The sequence below is a fragment of the Trachypithecus francoisi genome, unplaced genomic scaffold (genome assembly GCF_009764315.1).
Source record: "Trachypithecus francoisi isolate TF-2019V2 unplaced genomic scaffold, Tfra_2.0 Lachesis_group0, whole genome shotgun sequence".
NCBI lineage: Eukaryota > Metazoa > Chordata > Mammalia > Primates > Cercopithecidae > Trachypithecus > Trachypithecus francoisi.
The window spans coordinates 118310234-118323659 of record NW_022681453.1 but is presented as its reverse complement, the minus strand read 5'-3'; the positions used below and the strand labels follow the sequence as shown (position 1 = coordinate 118323659).

At 37.7% G+C, this 13426-nt stretch overlaps 1 protein-coding gene across 6 annotated transcripts in view; it reads left to right on the top strand.

Annotated features, from left to right (window-relative positions):
- The window catches only part of PLD1 (phospholipase D1), a 228099-nt gene that overhangs the window by 108326 nt on the left and 106347 nt on the right, over window positions 1–13426 (top strand). For all 6 annotated transcript variants that reach the window (XM_033211713.1, XM_033211717.1, XM_033211715.1 and 3 more), the window contains exon 11: window positions 45–128. In XM_033211713.1, coding sequence (XP_033067604.1) covers window positions 45–128 — 84 coding nt within the window. The remainder of the gene's footprint in view (window positions 1–44; window positions 129–13426) is intronic.

Below are 13426 nucleotides of genomic sequence, written 5' to 3'. Positions count from 1 at the left end.
TTTCTTTTTTAATAACAAAAAGGAACAATAAACTTGTCTTTCAGGTATGTTAATGCCAAAGGATATTTTGAAGATGTGGCAAATGCAATGGAAGAGGCAAATGAAGAGATTTTTATCACAGATTGGTGGTTAGTATTTGTCCCTGGGAATTTTTTCTGGAAGTTTCTATGTTTAGAAATGTACAGTGGTATAGTGCTGTTCAAGAATTACACATATGAAAATCAGCAGTATCTATGGATGGTTTGGCCAGAGTCCCAACCAATTGACTAAGCCTTCAGTGAAAGGCCTTTTCAAAAACCTTGGCCTCAACAATATTCATAAAATACTTAGTTTGAACAATTAGGTTTTATATTTGCATTTGGAAGCAGACTTCCATGTATTCATGTCAGTAAAGATTATGCTGTAATGCAAGTACACTTACAGAGGTAATGGTGTCTTTGGGTGTCTTTTTCTAATTTTGGTATGTCTGTCATGAGGGCCAGTGAGTATACTTCTTCTAAATTGTCGCTTTGATGTTGAAATAGTTCCACTTGCCTGTTACTGTAAAAATATCCTCTGTAATGACTAGGCCTCGTCAGCTGTTCTAGAGATACATCTGGTTTCAACTTTGTGACCACCTTAAAAAAGTGTCCGTAAGAGTTGCTATGCTTATTAAAGTCACCAGAAGCCTCATATCTGAAACTCATTTAGCTCTTGGGAAATTTACTCCTGTAGTTGGTGTAGGCAGTCTAGTCTGACTTCAGTTCCAATCATTTATCTGCCTGGAAAGCTGAAACCCATTACACATGCTAACACTGGCTATGATGGAAATGAAAATGTCTAAAATGTGTTTTCCTTCTAGGAACTTATTAGTAGTTGCCTGAATTGCCCCTTACCCAGTTTTCTTCCAAAAGGTACCTTACATGAACTGTTAATATAACATAATTTATTCCCTTCTAATTCTAGGTTTTGTGGGCAATATCAGTATCTAATTCAAGAATGGGAACACATCTGTTGCTTCAGTTGTCTGGAAATCTATAATGCTAAGGCATGCTTTCTTAACCTTGGCCCTGTTGACATTTGGGGCCAGATAATTCTTTGTTTCAGGGGGCTCTCCTATGCATTGTAGGATGTTTAGTGACATCCACTAGCTACCAGTAGTAACTTCCCAGTTGTGACCACCAAAATATCTTCATCCATTGCTAGATGTTCCCTGGTTGGGGTTGGGAGAGGATGCAAGATCCCTGTCAGCTGAGAATCACTGATCTAGAGGTGATAGACGGGATATGTGGTGGCCAGCATGCTCATGCTTGTGGAGGAGCTTAATTCTGGTCTTTCTATTCTTGCCAAATTTTCTCTTTTCAGTCAGTTACCAGGAAGAAAAAATGTTTCATACTTAGGAGCTATTTATTTGGTTGAATATTTTATAAACACTTGTGATAATAAATTTGTGCCAGTGAGTACTATATTCTTTAAAAAAATATTTCTGAAAGTTTCATGAAGATGTGAGAGAGACTAAAAATAATTTTTCCACTGAGTCTAGATTTTCGTGCTTTGTATCTGAACACCAAAATTTTTTTAACTTTTAAATTCAGGGGTACAATTACAGGTTTGTTAAATAGGTAAACTTGTAGCATGGGAATTTGTTGTATGGATTATTTTATCACCCAGGTATTAAGTCTAGTACCCACTAGTTACTTTTCCTGATCCTCTCCCTCTACCCTTGAAAGGCCCTAGTGTGTGTTGTTCCCTTGTACGTGTCCATGTGTTCTCATCATTTAGCTTCCACTTATAAGTGAGAACCTGTTGTATTTGGTTTTCTGTTCCTGTGTTAGTTTGCTAAGGATAATGGCCTTCAGCTCCATCCATGTTGCTGCAAAGGACATGATCTCATTCTTTTTCATGGCTGCATTGTATTCTGTGGTGTATATGTGCCACATTTTCTTTATCCAGTCTACCATTGATGGTCATTTAGGTTGATTCAATTAAACATGTACAGAGATGGAACCCTGAATGTTTTCCTCTCTACTTTCAGCAAGAGAATGAATTGGGAGGTTATTTATTTTTTCATGACTGCACTAGGATACCATTTTATTGCAACACATCATTAGAAATAAAACCTTCACAGTAACTTCTCTCAAACAAGTAAAGAAAATTCTTGTTGTACAAGCATATTGCAAAAAGGAGCATTCAGAAACTTAACTAAACCCTAATATGCGTAGACCTGAGAGAGTGGGGTTATCTGCCACAGTCTCTGCATGGAGTCTGTATGTTAAATGTGTCAGAAATAGGATTAAGAAAACAGGAGAATACAAAGGAAAAATCAATGAACAGAAATTTTTAAAAGAGGGATTTTGTAAAGGGTAGAGAAACAGAAGAGACAAAGGTTATAAAGAAAATAAATCAGCATTGCATTACTAACTGGCTCACAAACAGAGACTATTCTAGGTAAAAGAATACATGTTTTCAATGTATTTAAGTTGGTTTTAAATGCAACTTTCTTTAAGTTGGTTTCTGATTTGTTTTATGCGACCACTAGAGCCGGCGCCAGAGGAAAAGGCAAGTAGGCAAGATAAAAAAGGAAACTTTATTAGGTAGCCAATGTAAAGAAAGAGGAAGCGAGGCTCACCGGTCTCTGGTGGCAGAGGCCGAGGAAGTCGCTCCAGCGCTGTGGGAGGAGGTTCCTGGGTCCCGCTTAGGAGGAAGGGCCGGGGAAGTTCGCGCCGTGTGCCCGCCGGGAGCGGCTTTTGTGTCCTGGGCCTGGGAGTGGGAGGGCAGTGGGCGGGACATAGGCGGGTCAGGGGCGGGGCGGTAGGCGTGGCTAGTTGGGTTTCGATTTTCTCCGTCAGACGTCAGACTGCGCCTGCGCAGTTGACCTGTGTCTTTCCAGGGCGCGGGAAAGTTGACAATGAAGAACCCGGAAATGCGCCATTTTAGTCCCTTTGTTCTTTTGTTCCCTCCCTCCCTCTGTCCAGACAGTTTCAATATTGTTAGTGTTTTTCAAATGATGGGTTGAGCCTCTTTAGTAATTGTTTATTAAAATAATTTAGTAGATTGTGACCAGTATTTTTTTTTAAAAAAAGAATGGCATAGGATAGGATAGGGAAGGGAAGGGAAAAGAAAGGAAGGGTACAATGTAATAAGGGCCACTAATTTTGGAAACTTTTATTTCAGTTGTAGATAGATAGATAGATAAACAGACAGACTTATCGACTGGCTGTTGGTTTGGGGTATAATGTATTTCTTTCTGCAGTTTATGGTACAAAAGTTTAAAAGTTTGAAAGCCACTGACTTTCAAAAATGGTTAGTAAACTTTTTCCTTAAAAAGCCAGAGAGTAAATATTTTTTTAAGATTTTCAAATCACGTACGGTCTCTGAAGCATATTTTTTTTACAACTCTTTAAAAATATAAAAACCATTCTTAGCTCACAGGCCATGCTGAAACAGTCTATAGGCAACATTTGACTTGTGAGCTATAGTTTGTTGACACCTATCTTAGAAGATAGACTTAATTCACCACATTTTATCAATACTAAGAGCTAAATGTAGTGTTTTCCAAAGTTGTACCATTTTACATTTTCACCAGCAATGTATGAGAGTTACAATTCTTCCACATAATTGCTAGCCCTTGGTGTTATCAGTCTTTATTTCAAAGGGTATACAATAGTGTTTTATTATGATTTTAGCTTGTATCAGCAACATCATTTCACAATGAGCAAATTTTCATGTGATATTTGGACATTTGTTTAACTGTTCAAATCTTTTCCCTTTTTTTGAGAGACAGATGTTGTCAGTCTTCTTATTTAGTTGTAAGAGGTATTTGTACATGCTAGTTAAAGTGGTTGTCCCATTCACTCTGGCCTCCATTCTTTCTGTTGAGAAATTCTCTGTCACTTGAATAGATTGTTCCCCTCTAAGTAATGTGTTATTTTTCCTCTGAGTGGTTTCAATATTTTCCTTCTGTCTTTAGTTTTCAGCAATTTGGTTATGATGTTTGTGTTTATCCTATTTAGGGTTCTCTGAGCTTCCTGATTCTGTAGTTTTATATCTTTTGCCAAATTTAAGAAATTGTTAGCCATTATTTCTTTACACATTGTTTCTGAACTTTCCTCTTTCTCTCCTCTTTCTGAATCTCCAATGACACAAATAGTGTCTTATTTATTTGTCAAATTCATTGACTCCTTCCTCTATGACAGGGTCCCCAACCTCCAAACCAAACCAGTCTCCAGACTGTTAGGAACCAGGCCACACAGCAGATGAGCCAGAGGTTGTAGGGGGAAGTAGTGAGCATGAGAATTACTGCCTGAGCTCCGCCTCCTGTCAGATCAGCTGCAGCATTAGATTCTCCTAGGAAGAGGAACCCTATTGTGAACTATGCATGTGAGGGATCGAGGCTGCCTGCTCCTTATGAGAGTCTATACAGTGCCTGCTGGCCTATCTGAGGTGCAACAGTTTCATCCAGAAATTATCCTTCCCCCTCATTCCCACCCATGGAAAAATTGTCTTCCATGAAACCGGTTTCTGGTGCCAAAAAGGTTGAGGACTGCTGCTCTATGATCTCCATTCTGGTATGGAGCCTATCCTGTGAGGTTTGGGGGATTTATTGTTTGCTTTTGTTTTTCTAGTGTTTTTGGTAATTGTGTTTTTCACTTTGAAAATTTTTATTTGGTCCTTCTTTACATCTTTTTCTGTAAGACTTTTTTTGTCTTTTCATTCATTTTAGGAGTGTTCACCCTTACTTAGAGCATTTTTATAATATCTGACATAGCCTTAAGTAGGTAATTTCAATATCCACGTTGTCTTGATATTGACATCTGCTGATTCCCTTTTCCGTACAAGGTTAAGATTTTTTTTTTTTTTTCTAGTTCTTTGTGTGCCGGGTACTTGTACTGTATTCTAGAAAATTTTATTATTATGTTATAAGACTCTGAGTCTTGTTTGAATCCTATGGAGAATGTTAGTATTTTTGTGTTAGCGGGCAATTTACCAATTTCAATTCAGGCTTAAAGTTCCAACCAGCCTTTTATGAGTGTTGTTTTAATGTCGGTTTTGTTGTTAATGCCTTTGCGGTGCTATTCAGATCTGTCCCATATGTGTGCCACCTAGTGGCCAGTCTGAGACTTGAATGATGGTCTGTTCCTCAGTTCAGTTCTCAGCCTCTTTGGTGTGATGTTTAGGATGAAATCCATGCATAGACAGCTTGGGCGTGAGCCAGAAAATCAGAAACAGCTTTATGGAGCTGCTTTTCTGAGCTCCTCTCCCCTGTTTTTAGTTTCCCATGGCTTCCCTTTTTAGCCTTCTAGCCTGAAAGATGGGTTTTTATTTACTGTGCTCTGCCATGTGCTTTCTCTGATGGCACCCATGTCCAAAGCCAAGCCAGGCGTATTTATATCACCATTGGTGAGGAAATTTCCCCTGCCTCAGAGGTTTTAGTAACTTTGGGCTCTCCACTGCAGCCCTGTCACTACCAGAGATCCTTTTCATTCTCCCCAAGTCTGAACTAGAGGATTTTTGAAGTTATCTCTGTGCCGATGCCTGTTTCCAAGTTTTCCCTCCAAGTCAAGGAATCAAAGGGGGAAAAATTGTTAAACTTATCACTGGCTAGGTGGTACTTCAAATTCTGTTCTTCTTTTTCTATATTGAGGCTTCCACTTATTTAGCTCTTATGTAATTTTTCTCAGCAATATTTTGTATTTTTCTAGCTATAGGTCTTATACATATTTTGTTAAAATTTTCACTGAGTATTTTATGTTTTTTGATATTATCATAAATAATATTTTAAAATTCATTTTCCATACAGAACTAGAAATGCAATTGATTTTTGTGTATTTACCTTATAGCTTGTGACCTTGCTAAATCAATTTATTAGTGCTAATAGCTTTTTTGTAGATTGCTTAGGATTGTCCTGTAATGATTATGTGATCTATGAATAAAGACAGTTTTACTACTTCTCTTCTAATCTGTATGCTTTATATTTTATTTTCTTGCCTTGTTGCATTGGCTAGTTATCACCAGTAAAATGTTGAATGAAAGTGGTGAGAATGAACATCTATGCCCTGTTTCTAATCTTCAGAGGAAACCATGCAGTTTTGTTATATTATGAATGATGTTAGAGATAGATTTTTTATAGGTACCCTTTAGTACACTGAGGAAGTTTATTTCTATTTCTAAATTGTTGGGAGTATTTATTGTTAATGGATATTGAATTTCTTCATTTCTTCTGCATTTGTTGAAATAATAATATTTTTCTCCTTTTTGTTGTTACTGTGGTGAATTACATTGATTGATTTCCAACTTTTTGTTTGTTTGTTTGTTTGCTTTTTGAGACAGAGTCTCGCTTTGTCACCCAGGCTGGAGTGCAGTGGCACCATCTCGGCTCACTGCAAGCTCTGCCTCCTGGGTTCACGGCATTCTCCTGCCTCAGCCTCCGAGTAGCTGGGACTACAGGCACGCACCACTACACCCGGCTAATTTTTTGTATTTTTAGTAGAGACGGGGTTTCACCATGTTAACCAGGATGGTCTCGATTTCCTGACCTCGTGATCCACCCGCCTCGGCCTCCCAAAGTGCTGGGATTACAGGCATGAGCCACCACGCCCGGCTTGATTTCCAACTTTTAAACCAACCTTGTATCTTAGGATAATCCCACTTGATCATTATTTTTGTAAGTTGCTGTGTTTTTGGTAAATATTTTTACTTCTGTGATCATAAAGGATGTTCTTTAGTTTTATTTTCTTGCATTGTCTTTATTTGGTTTTAGTATGAGGATAATGCTGGCCTCATTAAATAAGATAGTAAGTGTTCCCTCCTTTGTTTATTGGAAGAATTTAGGTAGTACTAACATCATTTATTTCTTAAATATTTGATAAAATTCAAATATTTAATAAATTCTGTAAAGTTGGCAGAGTCTGTAGTTTTCCCTTTGGGAAAGTTTTAATTACACATTCAGTTTTTCAGTAGCTATGAAGTCAGTATCAATTTCTTTTTATTTTCATTATGAAAATATTTTATTCAAGGAATATGTTTATTTAAATTACCACAAATATTGGCATACAGTTATTTTTAATAGTTATTATTCATTTAATATAATTTAATGCTTCTAGGCCCTATAGTGATTCCCTATCTTTCACTCTTTTTTTTTTTTCTGAGACAGGGTCTTCTTCTGTTGCCCAGGTTGAAGTGCATTGACGTGATGATGGCTCACTGCAGCTTCAACCTTCTAGGTTCAAGCAATCCTCCTACCTCAGCCCCCCGAGTAGCTGGAACTACAGACATAAACAACCATGCCTGGCTCATTTTTTAATTTTTTCATAGAGACAGGGTCTTACTGTGTTTCCCAGGCTGATCTCAAACTCCTGGGCTTATGCAATCCTCCCATTTTAGCCTGTCAAAGTGCTGGGATTATGGATGTGAGCCCATCCTTTCAATCATTTTTTGTCATGTTTTTTAGCCTTGCTAGAAATTCACAAATTTTATTGATATTTCAAAGAGTCAACATCTAGTTTCATTGAATTCTTTCTGTGTTTCTTCAGTTTTATGTTTCATCAAGTTCTGCTCTTATATTTATTATTGCCTCATCTTCTTGCTTTGGGTTTAATATCTTCTTTTTCTGTCTTTTAAAAATGGAAAGTCTGATCAATAATTTTTAATTTTTTGTTTTTCTCATGTAAGCATTTAAAGTAATTAAATCTTCTAAGTGGTACACTTAGAGGTATGTTTTAACATCTCTGAAATCAGGAAGCATCTTACACTCTTACAGTTACAGTCGTCATGATTTTTTCTCTCTTAGTGGTACATGCAGTAACGATGCATCCTACAATCACTGGTGTCCTAGATTCAATTAAATGTAATATTAAACAATAACTTTGTTTACAAGTGAGTAAAGACCTTTACATAATAATGCTTGGTAAGTTATAGCTGCTTTCTTCTTGCTGCGCAGCCATGGTTTATACTTTGTTTATAGCATGATATAACAAAATCTTTTTTTCTTTTTATGTGTTATCCTCAAAATTGAGGGCTCTGTGAGAGCTATGTTAAGATTCTTCAAAGTATCTAGTGGAATGCTCAGCATACAAAGGTATACATGTTTGTGGATTAAATGAAATAAATGATGATAAAGACTTAATTGCAGAGTATAACATTAAAAGTCTCCCCCAAACTGAAGCTCTTTGAGCCCATATGTAATGTATACATCAAAAAATTGCAGTTGTGTATATGTTGTTGGATATCTCTCATTTTTGGTGAACTAGCAGTGGACAGCAATGCATTTTACTATTTTAAAGCAGATTTCTTTTTAATGCTTCTTTGATCTTTTCTGATCAATTGCTGTGCTTTGTTTGTTTGCTTGTTTAGATATAGATTACTTTTGAGTTTGTTTTCTACTCTAAATTAAATATGCAACTACTTACACTGTCCAAACTCTCCATTTGTCTGTTTACTTATTTATTTTACCCAATAATGTTTCCTTTGGAACCTTTATCTCTGGGTTTTTATTTTCTTTAACTGAATGAAATAGAGCATAACATTGATTTCTTTTAATCTCTTTTTATTATTATTATTATTATACTTTAAGTTCTAGGGTACATGTGCATAACGTGCAGGTTTGTTACATATGTATACTTGTGCCATGTTGGTGTGCTGCACCCATCAACTCGTCAGCACCCATCAATTCGTCATTTATATCAGATATAACTCCCAATGCAATCCCTCCCCCTTCCCCCCTCCCCATGATAGGCCCCGATGTGTGATGTTCCCCTTCCCGAGTCCAAGTGATCTCATTGTTCACTTCCCACCTATGAGTGAGAACATGCGGTGTTTGGTTTTCTGTTCTTGTGATAGTTTGCTAAGAATGATGGTTTCCAGCTGCATCCATGTCCCTACAAAGGATGCAAACTCATCCTTTTTTACGGCTGCATAGTATTCCATGGTGTATATGTGCCACATTTTCTTAATCCAGTCTGTCACTGAGGGACATTTGGGTTGATTCCAAGTCTTTGCTATTGTGAATAGTGCCGCAATAAACATACGTGTGCATGTGTCTTTATAGCAGCATGATTTATAATCCTTTGGGTATATAACCAGTAGTGAGATGGCTGGGTCATATGGTACATCTAGTTCTAGATCCTTGAGGAATTGCCATATTCTTTTCCATAATGGTTGAACTAGTTTACAATCCCACCAACAGTGTAAAAGTGTTCCTATTTCTCCACATCCTCTCCAGCACCTGTTGTTTCCTGACTTTTTAATGATTGCCATTCTAACTGGTGTGAGATGGTATCTCATTGTGGTTTTGATTTGCATCTCTCTGATGGCCAGTGATGATGAGCATTTTTTCATGTGTCTGTTGGCTGTATGAATGTCTTTTGAGAAATGTCTGTTCATATCCTTTGCCCATTTTTTGATGGGGTTGTTTGTTTTTTTCTTGTAAATTTGTTTGAGTTCTTTGTAGGTTCTGGATATCAGCCCTTTGTCAGATGAGTAGATTGCAAAAATTTTCTCCCATTCTGTAGGTTGCCTGTTCACTCTGATGGTAGTTTCTTTTGCTGTGCAGAAGCTCTTTAGTTTAATTAGATCCCATTTGTCAATTTTGGCTTTTGTTGCCGTTGCTTTTGGTGTTTTAGACATGAAGTCCTTGCCCATGCCTATGTCCTGAATGGTACTACCTAGGTTTTCTTCTAGGGTTTTTATGGTATTAGGTTTAACATTTAAGTCTCTAATCCATCTTGAATTAATTTTCATGTAAGGAGTAAGGAAACAATCCAGTTTCACCTTTCTACTTATGGCTAGCCAATTTTCCCAGCACCATTTATTAAATAGGGAATCCTTTCCCCATTTCTTGTTTCTTTCAGGTTTGTCAAAGATCAGATGGCTGTAGATGTGTGGTATTATTTCTGAGGACTGTGTTCTGTTCCATTGGTCTATATCTCTGTTTTGGTACCAGTACCATGCTGTTTTGGTTACTGTAGCCTTGTAGTATAGTTTGAAGTCAGGTAGCGTGATGCCTCCAGCTTTGTTCTTTTGACTTAGGATTGTCTTGGCAATGTGGGCTCTTTTTTGTTTCCATATGAACTTTAAAGCCGTTTTTTCCAATTCTGTGAAGAAAGTCATTGGTAGCTTGATGGGGATGGCATTGAATCTATAAATCACCTTGGGCAGTATGGCCATTTTCACGATATTGATTCTTCCTATCCATGAGCATGGTATGTTCTTCCATTTGTTGTGTCCTCTTTGATTTCACTGAGCAGTGGTTTGTAGTTCTCCTTGAAGAGGTCCTTACATCCCTTGTAAGTTGGATTCCTAGGTATTTTATTCTCTTTGAAGCCATTGTGAATGGAAGTTCATTCATGATTTGGCTCTCTGTTTGTCTGTTACTGGTGTATAAGAATGCTTGTGATTTTTGCACATTAATTTTGTATCCTGAGACTTTGCTGAAGTTGCTTATCAGCTTAAGGAGATTTTGGGCTGAGACAATGGGGTTTTCTAAATATACAATCATGTCATCTGCAAACAGGGACAATTTGACTTCTTCTTTTCCTAACTGAATCCCCTTGATTTCTTTCTCTTGCCTGATTGCCCTAGCCAGAACTTCCAAGACTATGTTGAATAGGAGTGGTGAGAGAGGGCATCCCTGTCTTGTGCCAGTTTTCAAAGGGAATTTTTCCAGTTTTTGCCCATTCAGTATGATATTAGCTGTGGGTTTGTCATAAATAGCTCTTATTATTTTGAGGTACGTTCCATCAATACCGAATTTATTGAGCGTTTTTAGCATGAAGGGCTGTTGAATTTTGTCAAAAGCCTTTTCTGCATCTATTGAGATAATCATGTGGTTCTTGTCTTTGGTTCTGTTTATATGCTGGATTACGTTTATTGATTTGCGAATGTTGAACCAGCCTTGCATCCCAGGGATGAAGCCCACTTGATCATGGTGGATAAGCTTTTTGATGTGCTGCTGAATCCGGTTTGCCAGTATTTTATTGAGGATTTTTGCATCGATGTTCATCAGGGATATTGGTCTAAAATTCTATTTTTATGTTGTGTCTCTCCCAGGCTTTGGTATCAGGATGATGTTGGCCTCATAAAATGAGTTAGGGAGGATTCCCTCTTTTTCTATTGATTGGAATAGTTTCAGAAGGAATGGTACCAGCTCCTCCTTGTACCTCTGGTAGAATTCAGCTGTGAATCCATCTGGTCCTGGACTTTTTTTGGTTGGTAGGCTATTAATAATTGCCTCAATTTCAGAGCCTGCTATTGGTCTATTCAGGGATTCAACTTCTTCCTGGTTTAGTCTTGGGAGAGTGTAAGTGTCCAGGAAATTATCCATTTCTTCTAGATTTTCTAGTTGATTCGCGTAGAGGTGTTTATAGTATTCTCTGATGGTAGTTTTTATTTCTGTGGGGTCGGTGGTGATATCCCCTTTATCATTTTTTATTGCGTCTATTTGATTCTTCTCTCTTTTCTTCTTTATTAGTCTTGCTAGTGGTCTGTCAATTTTGTTGATCTTTTCAAAAAACCAACTCCTGGATTCATTGATTTTTTGGAGGGATTTTTGTGTCTCTATCTCCTTCAGTTCTGCTCTGATCTTAGTTATTTTTTGCCTTCTGCTAGCTTTTGAATGTGTTTGCTCTTGCCTCTCTAGTTCTTTTAATTGTGATGTTAGAGTGTCAATTTTAGATCTTTCCGGCTTTCTCTTGTGGGCATTTAGTGCTATAAATTTCCCTCTACACACTGCTTTAAATGTGTCCCAGAGATTCTGGTATGTTGTATCTTTGTTCTCATTGGTTTCAAAGAACATCTTTATTTCTGCCTTCATTTCGTTATGTACCCAGTAGTCATTCAGGAGCAGGTTGTTCAGTTTCCATGTAGTTGAGCGGTTTGGATTGAGTTTCTTAGTCCTGAGTTCTAGTTTGATTGCACTGTGGTCTGAGAGACAGTTTGTTATAATTTCTGTTCTTGTACATTTGCTGAGGAGTGCTTTACTTCCAATTATGTGGTCAATTTTGGAATAAGTGCGATGTGGTGCTGAGAAGAATGTATATTCTGTTGATTTGGGGTGGAGAGTTCTATAGATGTCTATTAGGTCCACTTAGTGCAGAGATGAGTTCAATTCCTGGATATCCTTGTTAACTTACTGTCTCGTTGATCTGTCTAATGTTGACAGTGGAGTGTTGAAGTCTCCTACTATTATTGTATGGGAGTCTAAGTCTCTTTGTAAGTCTCTAAGGACTTGCTTTATGACTCTGGGTGCTCCTATGTTGGATGCATATATATTTAGGATAGTTAGCTCTTCCTGTTGAATTGATCCCTTTACCATTATGTAATGGCCTTCTTTGTCTCTTTTGATCTTTGATGGTTTAAAGTCTGTTTTATCAGAGACTAGGATTGCAATGTCTGCTTTTTTTGTTCTCCATTTGCTTGGTAGATCTTCCTCCATCCCTTTATTTTGAGCCTATGTATGTCTCTGCATGTGAGGTGGGTCTTCTGAATACAGCAAACTGATGGGTCTTGGCTCTTGATCCAGTTTGCCAGTCTGTGTCTTTTAATTGGAGCATTTAGTCCATTAACATTTAAGGTTAATATTGTTATGTGTGAACTTGATCCTGCCATTATGATATTAACTGGTTATTTTGCTCGTTATTTGATGCAGTTTCTTCCTAGCCTCGATGATCTTTACATTTTGGCATGTTTTTGCAATGGCTGGTACCGGTTGTTCCTTTCCATGTTTAGTGCTTCCTTCAGGGTCTCTTGTAAGGCAGGCCTGGTGGTGACAAAATCTCTAAGCATTTGCTTATCTGTAAAAGATTTTCTTTCTCCTTCACTGATGAAACTTAGTTTGGCTGGATATGAATTCTGGGTTGAAAATTCTTTTCTTTAAGAACGTTGAATATTGGCCCCCACTCTCTTCTGGCTTGTAGAGTTTCTGCCGAGAGATCTGCTGTTAGTCTGATGGGCTTCCCTTTGTGGGTAACCCGACCTTTCTCTCTGGCTGCCCTTAAGATTTTTTCCTTCATTTCAACTTTGGTGAATCTGGCAATTATGTGTCTTGGAGTTGCTCTTCTGGAGGAGTATCTTTGTGGCATTCTCTGTATTTCCTGAATTTGAATGTTGGCCTGCCCTACTAGGTTGGGGAAGTTCTCCTAGATGATATCCTGAAGAGTGTTTTCCAACTTGGTTCCATTTTCCCCCTCACTTTCAGGCACCCCAATCAGATGTAGATTTGGTCTTTTTACATAATCCCATACTTCTTGCAGGCTTTGTTCATTTCTTTTTCTTCTTTTTTCTTTTGGTTTCTCTTCTTGCTTTGTTTCGTTCATTTGATCCTCAATCGCTGATATTCTTTCTTCCAGTTGATCGAGTCGGTTACTGAAGCTTGTGCATTTGTCACGTATTTCGCGTGTCATGGTTTTCATCTCTGTCATTTCGTTTATGACCTTCTCTGCATTAATTATTC